Here is a 13,638-nt window from a genome sequence, read left to right as displayed (position 1 = left end):
TATAGTTATTAGAATTTTATGTACTTGTCAAATAAGTGCTTGTGTAAATAAGCACTCCTGTGAAGTTTAAATCCTCCATGCAAAAGTCAGAAAGAGCATACAAACAGAATAAAGCACAAGAGTAGGGAGCAGAAGCTCATGCACCTATAACATTAATTTCTAATTATCCTCTGAAGAATGTGGTCTCTATCATTTGTTACCTGTTGTCACATCTATTGTTGATTTGCAGGCCACTGTCCAGTAGGCCAGATATTTCTGGGATTAACAGTTTTTCTCCCCCTGTTTTCTATACTTTAATCTGCATCTTCACCAGACTTGTATGGGCTTCCTCAGGATGTTAGAGAGACATGGTTAGAGATGGGCTCAATCCCAAGGATGGATGATCTCGTTCTTCCTAACCCTGCCACCTAATGATGACCAAGCTCAGATTTGTGCTGCGGCTTAACACTATTACTGCTGAAAAGATAAACTTTAAAGTCTTTAAGCTTTATTTCAGCCAGCTTTAAATATGTATCAAAGTAAACATTCATTTAATTTTAACTTTAATATTGGGGGAAAGGTCCCAGTGGCATTGGATTTCCTTAGAGTATTGTTTTAGACTCGGTTCACAGAGCACTGTGGGATTATGGAGGCACCCTAGGGGCCAGCATGCCTGGCAGTCGGGGTGGGCTGGGTGTGGTAATCCAGGCCCCCAACCCTTCTTCAACTAAAACAGTTTTTTATTTTTAAATCTGTTTTTACTTACAAGTTTGTCAGTAGGATTTATTTAAACAGAGGGCTCCAAGGCTTAAAAGAAAGTTTGAAGCCACTATCTTAGAGGTTATTACATATTTTTTAGTTAAGAATCTAATTCTTTTCTCTTTCTGCAAAAGAAGAAAGTATAAGAAAACTGGCATAGGTAGGAGGAGGAAAGGGAAACTGCAGCAGGAGGACTGACATAAGTCAGAGTCTCTGTGGTGTGGAAGTAAAGGAGCCAGATGTCCTGCCTAATCTCTTTCTATTGATCTTGGTTTGTTGCAGGTTTCAGCAACATTTGCTGCAAGTTTGGTAACCAGCCCTGCAATTGGCGCTTATCTTGGGCGAGTGTATGGGGACAGCTTGGTGGTGGTCCTGGCTACAGCGATAGCTCTGCTAGATATTTGTTTTATCCTTGTTGCTGTGCCAGAGTCATTACCTGAGAAGATGCGGCCCGCGTCATGGGGAGCGCCCATTTCCTGGGAACAGGCTGACCCCTTTGCAGTAAGTTTATGCTTTTTCATTCACTTTGACAAAAAAATGAATGTGTGATTCAGCGCAGCATTAATGTTTTGTTGTGGATGTTTCTTTGGGGAAAACATCATGATGGATTTTTAAAAATATTTTGAAATACTTTTCAGAATACTTTTGGGGAGGATGAGAATCAACTGGGGGGAAAAAAAAGACAACTAGCTATCTGTATATACACTGCCAGAAGATATCTCTGCATGTTCTTAAGAATAGTTCAGTGTTTTGATATAAAACCTTGTATTGGTCTCTTTCTTCTTCTAGTCCTTAAAGAAAGTGGGCCAGGACTCCATAGTGCTGCTGATCTGCATTACGGTGTTTCTCTCCTACTTACCGGAGGCAGGCCAATATTCCAGCTTTTTTTTATACCTCAGACAGGTAAAATTCTGTTCTACCAAGGTGGACTTTTCTTTCATTGTTGAGTGCCTTAGTACAAAATATTTACTCTTGAGAGAACTTTAAGAGCAGGGACTTTTAGAAATGACTATCATTTAAAAAATAATGGCTCACTAGAATTAACCTCCTGTTCAGTGTGGCTGACGTTCCTTATGCATTTCTATGAAGACTTTTGGCTTAGGCAAAAAGAGATGATTTTCCTGTCAAAGTGTGTCATTTGAGCTTGTTTATGTTATGTGTAGCTTATACGGGTGATGGGATGCTTTAATCCATTCACCTGCTCCAGTCTCTTTGTGATTTAGAACATATATTTGTAAAGCAGCTAGCCAAAATAAGAGCATTAGTTCTTTTCTCCTTGACACTAATCTTACTAGGCAGAGATTTAAGCCTTTATCAGTACTTGTAAAAAGCACAAAATGGTGCAATATTTATTTGTAAAATGGATTTTGAGTGCTTGATAGCGGTCTCCTATTTAGGAAATCAAAATTACGGGATTTAGATTTACTTAATCTAAGTTATGTAGCTATTATTTTCAGTATCTAACACTTATTATAATTTTGGTCCTCAGTGAAAGCCAGATTCTTCCTCTGAGGAGTTACTTGGTTACAAATGAATTGCATTTTCTTTTTCTGGCTGATTTAATGTTAATATACAAGTAGTTGCATTAGTATGGTATTTGTTATGCTTATTTTATTAATGTTACTTTTTCTGGAAACCTTCTAGATTATGAAATTTTCACCAGAAAGTGTTGCAGCATTTATAGCAGTCCTTGGCATTCTTTCCATTATTGCACAGGTGAGTTTCTTTTTCATTAGAGGGAGAGATGTTCGAAGGTTCGGAAACATAATTCTGTTAGTATAGGTAGTATTGATTAGATTTGGGGGACTGACACGAACTAATCAACATATGATGTGTAAACCAGAAAGACAGTTTATTGATTTACACTAGCGTATTCACCTGTATAAAATCAGAAATTTTACGTTAGTCTTGTTCTACTGTTGATTGATTCATTCAGTAAATATTTATTGAATACCTATCATGTGTCAAGCGCTCATGATCCCTGCTGTTGTAAAGTTTGCATTCTTGTGGGTTAAGAGAATGAGTAAGCATGTCAGTGTAAACATATCAGGTGTAATGAAAACTATAGAGAAAAAGGGCACAAGGGATGTAGAGCGTGGCTGGGGGCAGGGTGTTATTTTATTTGGGAGGGTCGGGAAGGCTTTGCTGATACAAGTGACATTTGAGCAGAGAACCAAAGGAATGAGGAACAATCGACTGGAATACCTGGACGAACAGTCCACTGGAATATGCCAGAACAGAACTACAACTCTGAAAGACAATTCCTGGCAGGTGTAAGAAAGAGCCAGGGGACAGTATGGTTCTGGTGGAGTGAACAAGGGAGAGAGTGTCAGGAGATGAATTCTGAGAGGTGGAGAGGGACCAGATCGTGTGCGGCCTTCTGGGTCATCATAAGACTTGACAAGAAGATAGGAGGGTTTTGAGCAGAGAAGTGACATGAAAATATTTTTATCTTGGAAACCCAGTTGGTAGCTGGTGGTTGTTTGATGAATAAGATATTAATCAACAGAAGAATCTGGATTTTCTTAGGAGATATTTCATCTGGCCTTTAGACTATCTCAGTTCCACTCTTTCTCCTTTCTGTGGAAAAAACCCCTCCCATTTCTTTCTGTTGGGCTATGTTTTTTCCAGACTCTGTAAACAATCTACTCTAACACTCTTTCCCACCTTAGATCCAATCTACTAGGTTGCAGCTTTTTCTGTTTTATTCTACTCTTAAAATGGAAAGTAAAGTCCATTTAATAGTACTTTGGATGTTTCACCAGCTTGGAGGTAGGATTGCTTCTGCAGATCTCATCATTTATGAATTTCTGGTAGATTTAGTGATAGGCTTCAAATTTAAATTTAAATTGTATAATATACTTCCCCCAAGGCCTCAGAAATATGCTCTTTAGCTTCGGGGGGAAATATATTGTTGCCCATATATAAAAATAGCTTAAAAAAAAAACCTTTCTGAACACAAAGGAAAGTGTACTAAGACTAGAGCTGCATGAATTATCAAATGTTAAACTGACCTTGAATCCTGAGATAAATCCAGCCTGATCATTATGTCTTATCTTTTTCATATATTGCTGAGATTAGATTTGCTACTATTTTATTTGATTTAGATCTTAAAGAGAACAGGCTAACATTTACTATAATGACACTTAAAGAGGTTAGTAGTTGTAAGGTCTTAAGTTCCGTTTCATACTTAACTGAGCAGGCAAGCTGTAGGTGGGCACCTAATAAATTTGGGCACACTGTAGACTTCTTGAATGATGAGTTGAAGGTGCTTTAGAGGAAATCTTCCCTCTGCTCAGTAGATTGCATCAGGCATAAAGGAATACAGGATGGAAAACAGTCCCTAAGAGCTCAGAATTCAGGAGCGCAGACATGTGAACGCAGGAGGGGGCGTGGTTGGGTTTGCATTGGAAAGAGCCCTGCAGCAGCAGGGTCATGAGGGCTGTGAATCTAGAAGGAATGAGCCACGACCCAGCCAGCGTTGCTAGCACAGCAGATACTGTAAACAGAAACATGGTCTACAAGGAATACAGTACTTAAATGACCACTCAGCTTTTGGGGCCTACACAGAAGCATAGTTTTTGAGATGTAAAATCACATTTCTCAAAGTGAGAAAATTAGTTGAACTTCAAAAACAGGTGAATAGGCATATGTAGTCTGCATGTAAATATTGATAATTAAGTTTATGTCATTACATGAATTAAAATATCAAGTAAAATTTATAGCCCCAAAGGAAGAAGCATTAGCTTATGCTCTCATTTATGGCAAGTATACAGTTGAGAATGACTTCTCCCCTGTTGACCTCTAAGTGAAAGACTAGTGTCTTTGACTCTCCTCTCCAGTAGCACAGAGCCTGCCTCTCTTTATTTTCTTGCTTGCTCTTGTGCCTTTGTTCCTGCCGTCCTTACTGCATCCCCCTTTCACCCCCTAAGTATACCTTCTCTGAGTTCTCGTATTAACTTGGGTGTATCTCTATCATGGTACAGAATACACCATATTATGAATTTTACCTCTGTTTACTATTTTTGCCTCAGTAGCTTTGTGAGCTCTAGTAGAGCTCCAAGAGGATTGCGAGGTCAGAATTACATCATATTTGTCTTGGTCACTCTAACACCCTGCACTGTGCCTGCAGCCCAGTAGGTGCTAAATTAGAGGTCATTGGTTTTTTCCCATAGTGATTTTAAAACTTTAAAAAGTAGTAGTAAGCATTTAAAAATTGGGAGGTGTGATATAAAAATATGGAAATGCAGCTTCTCCCCCAAATGAGGAGATGTGGTAACATGAATGTGACCTTCAGTGGAAGCCCCATGGTTGCTGTCCCCTTCGGGCCTTTGCTCTCTGGTTTGCCATAGGCCCCATCACTTCCTTGGCACCAGCAGGCACGAGTTCATAACATTTGCACTCAATAAACGTTTACACGAGTGCATGGAGATAGTTCTACACATTTCCTCAGTGCTGTCACACACCTGGTGGGCATCTCACCCTTGACATGGCTGTGACTGCAACCTGGCTTCCTTCCACCCAGTGCTGTTCATCTCGTTCAGTGGCATCACCACTCTCCTGGCTGTTGGGGCCAGGAACCTTGGTGCCATTCTTGATTACTTTTTTTCTCCTTCTCCCACACCCGGCACATCAGATGGTATCTCCTTTCACTTCTCTCCAAAACATATTTTGAATTGAAGCACTTCTCACCATCTCCATTACTAGGAGCCTAGTCTAAGCCAAGACCGTAGCCTCCATCTGGTCTGTTTCCATGTTTGTCTCCCTACGGCTTGTTTGCCACTTGGCAGAGGAATTGCTGTAAAGTGGGAATTGAGCCATAGTGCTCTCTTGTTTAATATTCCCTTCCTGTCACAACCAGAATGAAATCCAGGCTCTCGACGTAGCCCCCGTTTCCTCCGTTCTCCGTGTCGTTGAACACACTCCAGCCCAGGGCTTTGTGCTTGCTTCACCTGCAGCCGCGCGCTCTTTGCCCAGATACTCACATACCTCCTCCTCCTCACTCAGCTCTCGCCTCAGATGTCGCCTCAGAAGGGCCTTCCCTGCACATCCTGGTTGGAGCAGCACCTCTATCACATTACCCTGTCTTATTTTCTTAGAACAGCTACAACCTGGAATTATCTGGTTTGATAAGTATGCTTACCTCCGTTTTCCCTCTACTAGGAGGTAATCTCTTTGCTGACCAGTACTCTGACCTGGGTCAGTGCCCTCAGACCTAGAATAGCCATTGGATACAGTAGGAACTGGGCAAATATTTGTTGACCGAGTGACCAAAGTTGATGTCAGTTAACTGTTAATTAGCTGTGTCATCTTGGTTAAGTCATAAGTCATTTTAACCTTTACGACTTGGTTCTCTCTCTTGGTTCTCTCTGTTCTCTTTAAAATTTTTTTTTTTTTTTTAAATAAAGAACTTATGCTAGGTGCTGGGGATACAAAGATAAATGAGAAGGAAGTCCTTGCCCTTGGGAGAGAATCGATGTCCCAGTTAGAGTATCATATACACAGGAAGTTTTTCTTCTCTGAGTGCTCGCTCTGGGTGAGTTCCCTTTCATAGCTGTGGTTGTTGAAGAATGTACTCCAGGGCTCTGTGCTTTGTGGAATTCAATCTCACGCTCACCCGATTTAAGGGAAAATCTCAGAGAGGAAAGCTGTGAGTGTTAATTGTTCAAGAATCCTTAAAAGGATCTTCATTTGCTTCCCGCTGGCTTATTTGTGATTAAGCCTGATTAAACTCTTAAATGATTGTCTCAATTTAAAGAATTTTAAACTTACACTTGATAATTTTGAGTTTAGAGTATCAGCCAGTCATCAAGTAGTGATTTCCTGAATTATTTTCACTTCTTCCTCTATGGACTTAATAGCTATCTTAAGGGGTATGTTTAATACTAATGTCCCCAAATGTTTGCTGAATTTTTATTAACTTTGAGAGAAAAGCAAGAAAACCCAATTCATAATGTTGTTTATTAAATGTGCCGGGCACAATGCTAAGTATATCATTTCATCTAACTCACATGACACAGTTTTGAAATAGGTACTATTATCACAGTCTTTTAAGAGACCAAACTGAGTTTCAGAGTGAAGTGACTTGCCCAGGGTCACATGGTTAGAGCCAAAATGATGATTAAGGCTGTTTTTCCCAAGGCTGTGTTCTTAGTTATTAGCCTACACGACTCCCAAGTCATACTTGTTAAACTGATCTACTGTTCATAAAAGCATCAGCAATAGGTTAATTTAGGTGAAGGATATATGAGTAATTGTACTGTTTCAGCTTTATTTAGTCAGCGTTTTGGATTAACTTGGACCTGTAAAAACTTTTTTAAAGCTATTACATAACAGGGATCTCTAAACCATGAGTTAGAACCTTTCAACCCTACTGTTTACAATTTCTGATTTTAAGTGGTCCTCAGTAGAAATGTACTGAACATGAAGTTCACCTTTTCTATTTTCAGTTTTCTGACTTTTCCCCTGAATCTGGATCTGTGTCAGCAGAGGCACCTTTCATCTGCTTATATGACCTGGAGTAATGGTCTCAGATATATTCAGGGCAATTGTTGCTGAAAAGCCAAAATGTAGAAAGTGGTAATAGTCCTTTTATATTATAGATTGAAATAGGTCACCAAATAGCTTTTTTTCTTTTCAGTATTAAAAAGCTTATTCTATTCTAATAAGCCACTTTGATTTTTCATATTTTCTAGACCATAGTCTTGAGTTTACTTATGAGGTCAATTGGAAATAAGAACACCATTTTATTGGGTCTGGGATTTCAAATATTACAGCTGGCATGGTATGGCTTCGGTTCAGAACCTTGGTAGGTACAAATATTTTAATTTTCTTAATTTTGGTGTTTGCCGTGTTTTTGTTTTTTTCAGCTTTATTGAGGTGTAACTGACAAAACTTTTATATTTCTTAATTTGCTTCTCAATTAAGGCTTAGACTTTAATCTGTCTCTTAATATGCTTTTTTTCTTTCAAAGTATATATAACACAGGTTTCTCACTTGTGTATTTGTATACTCTATAGTGGCTTGAGGATAGCAGAGTGACATTTTGTATCTAAGCAACAGGTTGGGTTTTTGAATGAGATGGAGTTTTTCAATTTCTAATGAGCATTTAATCCAGTTTAGTTTGTCAGAAAAACACATGTAATCCCAAAGCAGCAAGGTTAGGGAAAAAAAGTTGAGTAACACCAGTGATCATTACTGATGGCAAAGAAGTCCAGTTGTTTTGGTCCCGGCTTTATGCTGGGAAAGCTCTCTGCTTTTCTTGCCAGTCTGGTTTCCTGCAGGGAGGTAATGGTAATAATGCTGCTGTCAGGTTGCGCATGCACACCTTTGTGCTCAGGTATTACAGGACTGAACTCCACAATGTGCAGTAGTGTTTCATTCAACTGAACACATCATCTCTGTTTGGACTTGGATATGAGTAAGCACCAAGAGTGTGTTTTGATGGATGTTTTATTTTTCTGTCTAGACTTGCAAAAGAGGTGCTCACAATTTATCGAAAACATTTCTTTTAAACATCAAGCCAGTAGCACATTTAGATCAAATTAGTGATTTCTTCGCACTGAATCACAGGTCTCTGGGAACCCTGCCGTTCTACTAGCGAACGTTTGGAAACATTTAATGATGTTTCTCTACATTCTCTCCCCACCTGCCCAAGTCCTGCAGAAATAATACCCAACACACTTTACAGTTTAGATGTGATGTGTGATATCCCAATTCTACATTGAAACCCACAGCATTCTTGTGAATAAGTCGTTGTTTTTCTGCTTTCTAGAAGAGTAAACAGGGTTAGACTTTTAAGTGACTTCTCCAGTCACATAGGAAAGAAGGAAGAGCAAGTATAGTTCTTTTTCCTGTACCACAGCCATTTCTCTTACTTGATTTTAAGTATGTATTTTGACTTTGACAGGTACAGTGGAGAAGAATAATAACATACTATTTTTGTTTTGCTGCTTTTGATTGCAGGATGATGTGGGCTGCTGGGGCAGTGGCAGCCATGTCTAGCATTACCTTTCCAGCTGTCAGTGCACTTGTCTCACGAACTGCTGATGCTGATCAACAAGGTGAGTTGATAAGACCCAATGATAATTATTTAAAAATACAGAATATTCTAATCCTCTGTTCTGTCTCTTTCCTAAGTTCTGAAACATAAGCGTATCTTCAGGGTAGAGAATTTTAAATTGCTTTCATTGTACTCAGTACTCTGTAATTGCCCAAATGGGAAAAGACTCTAAAAAAGAGTGGATATATGTATAACTGATTCACTTTGCTGTACACCTGAAACTAACACAACACTGTAAATCAATTATACTGCAATAAAATTTTTTTAAAATAAATAAATTGCTTTCACTGCAAAGAGGAAAAGCAGATTCTAGGGTATTATCCTTAGGTAGATAACCTTGTCTCTCACTGTGAATATGTGGCCCTGTCTGTTCTTTTGCTAGAAAATTTAGTGATGAAGGTTAGTCACCTTATATTCACTAACCATTTATTTATTACATAAACAATATGCTATGATGTTCTAGACATCTCAGGGATACGCAGATAACCCTTTCATTAACACTGTATGTTTGTCACCTAAAGACACATAGAAAATGTATTTTTATTGTCTTACACTTTTGTGGCAGGAACACTTAATTCTTAAAATACTAATAGGTGAGGAATAATTCTTTGAAAAGCCTGTTTATGTCAAAAGGAAAAACAGGGGCATTACAAAAGAGTGGCAGAGGTCACTTAGTTATAAATAAGGAAAGGCCTGTGGCCAAATCAAGCTGCATTTTAAATTTGGGATAAGATCCCAGAGGTAAACAAAAATCAAACTCTATAAAAAGGGGCTATATTTGGGGTCTTAAGTAGCTGCTTGGGGACAGAATTTTTAACAGCTGTGCTTATGAACTCATGCTGATTTTGAGCCAACATATTTTTTTTTAAAGGAAATACAGTGCTTTTGCCCCCTTGTTTCTACATTAGACCTGAGCTTACATTTGCATCAGATAGCTCACTATACTTTGTAGAGCTTCTAAGTAATTTTGATGCCACTGCAGTAAGTTGCTAGTGTCTGGTAAGTTTTGCCTTTAGAATAAGTGATTTCATGTTTGTATCGGTTCTAGGGTAGGAAAAAATAAGTGGTACACTAAATAACTTGTTTAAACAATTCAGGTGTCGTTCAAGGGATGATAACAGGAATTAGAGGATTATGCAATGGTCTGGGACCAGCCCTTTATGGATTCATTTTCTACATATTCCATGTGGAACTTAAAGAACTGCCAATGACAGGAACAGACTTGGGAACAAACACAAGCCCACAGCACCACTTTGAACAGGTAATTATAAAAATATAGTTCATTTGGCTGGATTGAAAGGTGATGTTTTTTGGTCACTAAAGCTTTTATTTGAGATTCTTAGATTGAATAAAAACACTTAAAACCAAAGCCTAAGGGACTATGTCCTCCTATATACATACTTCTTTATAAAATTGGCTGTGTGTTCTTTTCTTCCCTTGATAATTAAAAAATTATGTATTCTAGTTTGTCTTAGTATACTTAGTGGCATAGGTAACAGCCATTTGTCTATACTACTGTTTGTCTTTCATCTGAGGCTTCTGGAATGTTAGAGGTTCCCTGTATCAGGTCTGCCTTCTGTAGAAGAATCAGTTAGGTGCTGGTAAACATCTTTGTTCACTTGCTCGCTATACTCCCCTCCATACAACTGAAAACATTAACAGCGAAACACATTATTTTAGCCAGTACAAACAACTCATTAGTTCCCTTGTATTTAGCAGAGTTCTACTCTAATCTTCTAACCAGTTAAGACTACTTTTCAATAAAAAAGAATGTTTGTCTGTGGGCTCTACACAGGTAAAACTGGCAGTGCAAGGTTTTGCTAAGAATGAATGTGATTTGGGGCTAAAACACAGGTCTGTTTGATTCTTCTCATGGTAACGACATTATCTGTGTTTTCCTTACTTTGTCACTAGAGAATGTAGTTACCTTTTTAACAAAGAAAATGGTAATTGATTCTGCTACTGTAGTTAATATTATATACTACTTGATTTTACTTGTGAGATCTCCCTGTTTTCCTCTTGAACTAACAAATTAAGTGAAGGTTCATAGAATGTGTTCAGATTTTATGCTATAAATGACAATATATTTTTGCATGTATTTGTTTTTAAAAAATCTTTTGGCTGTTTCTTGGGTCAGCTGTTATCCCCCAGAATTTTATGTTGAGAGTGTGACAGTGTTTCTTTTCCCCTTGAAAAGGGAATGTTTTTTCTAGCTGTGGCTTTAATGAAGAAAGAGAGGAGTCATTGGCTTATAATTCACAGCAATCAGTTACTACTAAAAGATAAGCAATTTCTTGTTATGAACAAAGAAGTCTTTGCAAAAATCCTAATTCTCTTTTCCTTCCTCAGAATTCCATCATCCCTGGCCCCCCCTTCCTCTTTGGAGCCTGTTCAGTACTGCTGGCTCTGCTTGTTGCCTTGTTTATTCCGGAACATACCAATTTAAGCTTAAGGTCCAGCAGTTGGAGAAAGCACTGTGGCAGTCACAGCCATCCTCATAGTGCACAAGCGCCAGGAGAGGCCAAAGAACCTTTACTCCAGGACACAAATGTGTGACAACCGAAATCAGGAAGACTTTTCTATCAGCACCCAGGTCTTAGTTTTCACCTATAGTTCTGGACGTACATTCCATTTCCATCTACAATGTACTTTAAGATTGTCTTAAGAAATGTATCTGCATGAACTCCGTGGGAACTAAAGAAAAGAACTGGACAGTTTTCCAAAGATGTTACAATTTCTTTTGAAAAGAAACCTTTTTGTTTATTAGCACCAGTTTCTTGCCATTAAGCTTTTTGTTTTATTATACATCCTTTAATTAAAATTTAAAACTATATATGTAACTTCTTAGATACTAGCAATGTCTCTGCTACCATTTCCTTCAGGTGTTGAGCTTTAACTATTTATGCTGACTCGCAGTGAGACAGAATAGGTAGTATAGTGTGGAACTGTTCATTTTAACATTGTAAAATCGTGAGTCAGATTTTAATATTGTAAAATCTTGGGTCAAATAATTCAAAGCCTTAATGCAGATGCACTAAAGTAAAGAAATGGTAAATGAACTGTTTGCATTTAAAAAACAAAACTCTTAAGAAAACTATATTAAATCTGAATCATGTTTCAAGCTTGTTTGTAGTAATTTTATTTTAAACATTATTCACTACTGTTTTTGAAATGAGAAAATATCAGCCATTTAGAATTTAAATTGGGGCGTTTGGAGCCTGTAAATCTAAATGCTGGCTCGCATTTGTTCCCCAGCTACTTATACTATACCACTATTCTTTTAATGTTTGCATAATCATAAGAACCTCAACACTTGAATACATAATCTAAAAATTATATAGTAAAGCTGGTAGCCTTGAAAATGTCAATGTGATATCTATATGTAGATAAATATATATAGTGGCCTTTCAGGACTGTCACAGTAACACTTTATTTACAGAGCTAATGTTTGTCCTAAATTTTCAGGACCCTAGAAGAGAGCTTTATACAATTACTGATGTGAATTTCTCTAAAGTGTATATTTTTGTGTCCAGTTATATTATTTAAAAAAGTGTTACTTTGTAAAAAATTGTACATAAAGTATTGTATAGTTTACACTGTTTTCATCTTATGTGTGGTTACTGCTTAATGCTTTTTAAACTTGGAACATTCACTATGGTTTAAATAAGGTCTTAAAAGAAATGTAAATATTCTGTTAATAAAATTAAATATTTTAATGATTTTTTTTTAAAGAAAGTCTTGATCTGTGATTCCCTTATGAGGGCTGTTTTGGCTTTGTTACTATATTTTTACAGTAACAAATCAAAGCATTATACCTTCTCCCTTTGAATCCATTTCATTTCCCTCAATAAAATACTGTTGTAGGAAGACAAAAGCAAAGAAATGAAAACTTAGTTCACAAATTAACTGTAAGTACTTAATTTTCTAAGCACAGGTGTTATAGGTCAGTCCTATGTTTGTTTTTACATACTGCTTACATGTCAGATTCCCAAAATATTAATACTTTATTAACAAAGCTCACAGTTTACAGAAATACATTAAATGCAATATTTTGATTATTAACACATGTACAACTGCACACAGCAAAACAATTTCAAATAAAAGTTTAAGAGGTAGATCAAATAATTAGCACACTCGAAAGTCTGTGTATATATATTTAATACCAAAAAGTCTTTAGCAAGTTTGATATCAAAATGATCTCTATATCTTTTGGGAATTCTCCCAGTTTTCCATGTGTGGATATGGAAAAGGATATCTATATTTAAAAAAAAGAGCTACCTGTATGTCATTTATCCTATCCAAACCCTTGTCACAAAGTTTTATATTACATACTATTTACAGGAAAGATTCCAATATTGCCAGAAAGTTTCTTTCCAGATTATTAGTGCTTTCAAGTTATTATAACTGAGTATTCTTACTAATATAGTATATCTAAATGACAAAAAAATATATATAAAAAGTGACTACCTAATAACAGTTATTAAATTTTTTAGTTTAAGACAGCTTGTGGTTACCAGCAGTTTCAAAAGTATCATAAGGAAAGACTCAATACTGTGGCTTCATAAAAAAATTAGCAAATATTTTTTGTCTTACCATGGAAGCCAATAACATTAGTAGGTCATCAGTATCCTGAAATGTCTCTCTTCCTCATCTGTGTAATAAGGTCCTTGAAAATATTTTTTTTAAGTATCACATGAGCATGAGCAATCTCTGCAAACAAAATGATTTAGTTTTCTTAAGAGAATGCTACTCTACTGGATGGTTGTCTGTAAGAAAACAAAATGCAACCCTGTGATCCTGGGTGAATTTTTTTTAAATTACCTCATTTTTCCCAAGGA

At 37.1% G+C, this 13,638-nt stretch overlaps 2 protein-coding genes across 4 annotated transcripts in view; one reads left to right on the top strand and one right to left on the bottom strand.

Annotated features, from left to right (window-relative positions):
* Window positions 1–12,498, top strand: part of MFSD14A (major facilitator superfamily domain containing 14A) — a 44,751-nt gene extending 32,253 nt beyond the window's left edge. For all 3 annotated transcript variants that reach the window (XM_030868794.2, XM_060302204.2, XM_030868795.2), the window contains 7 exons: window positions 1,021–1,239; window positions 1,528–1,641; window positions 2,383–2,454; window positions 7,434–7,546; window positions 8,704–8,801; window positions 9,898–10,061; window positions 11,150–12,498. In XM_030868794.2, the coding sequence (XP_030724654.1) occupies window positions 1,021–1,239; window positions 1,528–1,641; window positions 2,383–2,454; window positions 7,434–7,546; window positions 8,704–8,801; window positions 9,898–10,061; window positions 11,150–11,356 (987 nt within the window). In that variant the 3' untranslated portion in view covers window positions 11,357–12,498. The remainder of the gene's footprint in view (window positions 1–1,020; window positions 1,240–1,527; window positions 1,642–2,382; window positions 2,455–7,433; window positions 7,547–8,703; window positions 8,802–9,897; window positions 10,062–11,149) is intronic.
* The window catches only part of SASS6 (SAS-6 centriolar assembly protein), a 53,152-nt gene continuing 51,007 nt past the window's right edge, over window positions 11,494–13,638 (bottom strand). Inside the window, exon 18 of the mRNA XM_060302184.1 lies at window positions 11,494–13,510. Within this exon, the coding sequence (XP_060158167.1) occupies window positions 13,422–13,510 (89 nt within the window). The 3' untranslated portion in view covers window positions 11,494–13,421. The remainder of the gene's footprint in view (window positions 13,511–13,638) is intronic.

Source organism: Globicephala melas, chromosome 1 (assembly GCF_963455315.2).
Source record: "Globicephala melas chromosome 1, mGloMel1.2, whole genome shotgun sequence".
NCBI lineage: Eukaryota > Metazoa > Chordata > Mammalia > Artiodactyla > Delphinidae > Globicephala > Globicephala melas.
The sequence above is the reverse complement of the archived record's forward strand: the minus strand, read 5'-3'. Positions and strand labels throughout refer to the sequence as shown.